This window comes from Mycetomoellerius zeteki, unplaced genomic scaffold (assembly GCF_001594055.1).
Source record: "Mycetomoellerius zeteki isolate Tzet28-1 unplaced genomic scaffold, Tzet1.0 scaffold684, whole genome shotgun sequence".
Classification (NCBI taxonomy): domain Eukaryota; kingdom Metazoa; phylum Arthropoda; class Insecta; order Hymenoptera; family Formicidae; genus Mycetomoellerius; species Mycetomoellerius zeteki.
The window spans coordinates 1439-5334 of NW_017257702.1; the positions used below are offsets into that span (position 1 = coordinate 1439).

General features: G+C 38.2%; 1 protein-coding gene across 1 annotated transcript; it reads left to right on the forward strand.

Annotated features, from left to right (window-relative positions):
* The first annotated feature begins 1911 nt into the window (after positions 1–1911).
* On the forward strand, positions 1912–3606 carry LOC108728976 (putative nuclease HARBI1). Its single transcript, XM_018457843.1, has 3 exons — positions 1912–2246; positions 2489–2653; positions 2790–3606. The coding sequence occupies exons 1-3, from the start codon at positions 1912–1914 to the stop codon at positions 3604–3606; spliced, it is 1317 nt and encodes a 438-aa protein (XP_018313345.1).
* The last annotated feature ends 290 nt before the right edge of the window (positions 3607–3896 follow it).

The window sequence follows — 3896 nt, forward strand, 5'->3', positions numbered from 1 at the left end:
GTTATTAATTTTAAATTCTAAATTTTTTGTCAATAAGTTGTTACGCATACATTTTACTAAATGTGACACATCAAAAATTGGAATAATTTCTATTCCGTTTATGACGATTTTAGATAAATTTATATTTTGCTTTTGCTCAATAAGCTGTTCTTTCGTTTCAGATTTTAATTGATTAATAGCAGCAATGTTTGACGACCCCTGAGTAGGTGTATAGGGCCGGTTCTAACCCAGGTCCTCCGAGGGGAATGCGGAGTGCGGGGGGTACTCGTAGGCGCGGGGAGGGGGATGACATCACTGGGCGAGCGGGAACGGGGCGCAGATTCCAGGGTCGTCGGCATCGTTGTTTACCTATGACCCCAATCATCACTGTTTATAAAAAAATAGAATCCTGATTGATGGGTCATAAATGTATCGTTTTACGATGCATTCGATATTTTTCACCGCCGCTGACCGCCACCCCATACCCACCCAAACAAAATGCGTTAGAGTATTATGCGGTAACGCGGACAAAGAAGACCAAGAAGCGCTGATATTTTTTTAGGTGGATATCGACGATATGTCGTGAAGCGTTTAAGAGAAGCGCTGACGTTTCAGCTGCTCAATAAAACATAATTCTTCTACAATAAATGATAGTGGTACTCTAGTGTAACAAAGAAGTATGAAATCACACTGCATTCTCACAGGTCTTTCTTTCAAGTCCAAGGATGTTTTTTTCGCCGATAACAGGAAGCTGGTAAAACGAATATGAATGCTTTTTCATTTTTCAAGATTAACAATTATAAACTATACCCAACCTAAGCAAATACTGTCTAGATGTGGAATCGCATGTTCAACTAATAGAAGAGAAAATCAGCGATTGAAAAAGAAAATATAAAAACTCACGTGAGAATAATGTGAATCACAACTAGATGGTTTGGAAGGGATAAGTTCATCCCCTCTCTCGAAATCAAAATCTTCACAGATGTCGCATCACCAATAAGTTTTTAGGAATTTAAAATTTACAGTGTGGGTGGAGCAAATTTAGAGATAGGTCTCCAATAACAATCTGAGAAACAAAAATTTTCCACCAAAAGCGGAAAATCCTGCCAATCTGAATCTTCAATTTTCCTACTTAACACATCCCATTATGGAACCAAAAGATTCCAGTATAAACCATGACACCGCTCGATCTTTCGCAATTATTTTTCAAAGTGACAGTAACGGAAACGATAGTATTGCTGATCATCGTGCGAACGTCGAGGACATAGTGTTCAATAATATCAGAAACGCGGATCCGGAACACCTCGAGCATATTATACACGAGGTGTTTGAAGAAGAGGGAATAATAAACTTTGAGGAGATACTGGACGAAGAGTCGTCCGACGAAGAAGTGCTATCCGACGATATTGGATGTGCAAGTGATCAGAGTAAACACGATACCGACCGCGTCGACAAAATTGTGACGTCTCCGGAAATCCGCGCGCTGAACGTTCATGTAAAACGCTGTATGATACAATGCTACTATACGACAGGTGATGCGTATGCAGTATGTGTATCATGCATGATTAATATATCGGACACTGACATCGACTTAATGTATCTCGTCAAGAAGCACGATACCGATTCTTTCGATGCGCTAGTCGGTCGGTCTTGCTCTATATTATAGACAGCCTATGTATACAATATTTCCGTGCAACATGTGTCCAATGTGCACATATTGAAAAAACTATTAAGTGCTCCATGTGTGATCTAAAGACTGAAAAAAGACATGGAAAATCACGATCGAGTGGAACGCGAACTGTTAGAGCAGTGCGGCCAGGTCGCTAATCTGGCTGAATGTCTCGCGTGGCTGCAACGGTGCGACGAATGCATCGAGCGGCTGGAAGAACTGTGTCGTGCCAAGCGTCCGCGGATCGTCGTCGGACACAGACAATGCTTGTGGCGAAGATCGCGCGACTCGCGGGTGCAAAGACTCAATTAGAGCGACGTTTCGTACACGTTGGTGGCGAGTACTCGAGCGGCAACGACAGATCTCTCTCGTTTGGCGAGAGATCGACCGCGTTCGAGAGTCGTGTTTTGACCGGTGCGGTGATCAACGCGGATTACATCGAGCCGCGACGATTTTTAGAAGACGCTGGCGATGTAGTGCTCGAGCGAGTGCGAGACGTCGTAGGAAGACATGGTAGTGTGAAAGTGAACACTGCGTTCAACGGTGAGTTTGTGGCGAACGATAAACGTGCCACTAAGGCCCATTTTCACAATATATGGTAACTTACAGGTTAAAGGTTACCAAGAAAGTCATTGTTTCACGACGTTTGGTTAGGATTTAACCCGCAAGTTAACCAGGGTATATTTTACCTATACCTATACTCGGCCGTTGGGTTAATTTGATATTTTGAAGCATTTTAACCTCGCATTTAGAAGAAAATACGTATGTCCCCGTATGTAATAGTAAAATACAGCGTAGAAGAGCAAATTAAAAAATGGATATAGATATAAATGCTTATAGCAGCGACGAGGATTTTGAACCAAGAAGACGATTATTTAAACCGCGAATAAATTATTTTGAAGAATACGATCAAGAAGAATTTCATTATAGATTCAGATTAAAACCAAGGACAGTAGAAAATATTTTAGAAGAAATTGGAGATATTATTTCCCATCCCACGGGAAGGTAAATATTTAGTTGTTTTTTTATTATATTTCCCATCCCACAGGAAGGTAAATATTTAGTTGTTTTTTTATTATATTAGCTTTTTCTTGTATAAACTTCTGTTTAAGATAATTATTTTGAAAATTGTATTTTTTAGAAATAATTGTCTTACTGCTAGCCAGCAGTTATTACTTGCATTAAACTTTTACGCAAATGGATCATTTTTGCGAGTAGCAGAAGATTTTGGCGGAATTAGTGTACCTACAGCTAGCCGAACAGTAGCAAGAGTTTCTCAAGCCATAGCTAGTTTATGCCCAAGATATATAAAAATGCCTGAAGGCGATGAAGCCACCGAAGTGAGACAAGCCTTTTATAATATTGCCCGATTCCCAAGATGTATTGGATCAATAGATTGTACCCACATTAAAATACAGTCACCAGGTGGTGATAATCCTGAAATATTTCTAAATAGGAAACAATTTTTTTCTTTAAACGTTCAAACTGTTGCTGATCCATTTCTAAAAATAAGGGACATAGTGGCACGATGGCCAGGATCTTGTCATGATAGCCACATATTCAGAAATTCTGCTTTATATGCTTCCTTGGAAACTGGTCGATTTGGAGACAACGTATTAGTAGGTGAAAGCGGCTATTCAGTAAAATCTTATTTAATGACTCCTTTACAGCAAGTGAGGAATAACGCGGAGGCACTTTATAATGAATCAATAGTCCGTACAAGAAATGTTGTAGAAAGATCGTATGGAGTATGGAAAAGAAGATTTCCAGCATTGACAATGGGAATACGTTTAAAACTAGACACAGTTCAAGCTATGATAGTAGCTACAGCTGTTCTTCACAATAAAGCCTGTGATGAAAAAGAAAGGTTACCGTCAATAAATCATGAACAGGAAATTGCTTTGATAATATTAATAATGTCCCAGTGCAAAATATTGAAGGTGATATTATTGGAGTAAACGTAAATAATCAAATAAGACATAACTTAATCTATAATTATTTTGCAACTTTATAATATTTTAGTAGGTTACGTACTGAAATACTTACATTACTTATGTATTCAATTTTCTTAATATGCTTAAATATATTGTATATCAAAACACTGTGTATGTATTTGACAATGTCAATATGTATTAACACATTTTTATAATAAATGTTCGTATGCTTAAATCAATCAACTTTATAATCATTATTTTTGTGCTACACAAAATAAAATTGTAAATATACATAATTACTTTACATTTTCGGG

Coding starts and splice junctions, on each gene's coding strand:
- LOC108728976 (XM_018457843.1), top strand. CDS start 1,912: ATGCTTGTGGCGAAGATCGCGCGACTCGCGGGTGCAAAGACTCAATTA. Junction 2,247..2,488: donor GCCCATTTTCACAATATATG/GTAACTTACAGG, acceptor AAATGCTTATAG/CAGCGACGAGGATTTTGAAC. Junction 2,654..2,789: donor ATTTCCCATCCCACGGGAAG/GTAAATATTTAG, acceptor TGTATTTTTTAG/AAATAATTGTCTTACTGCTA.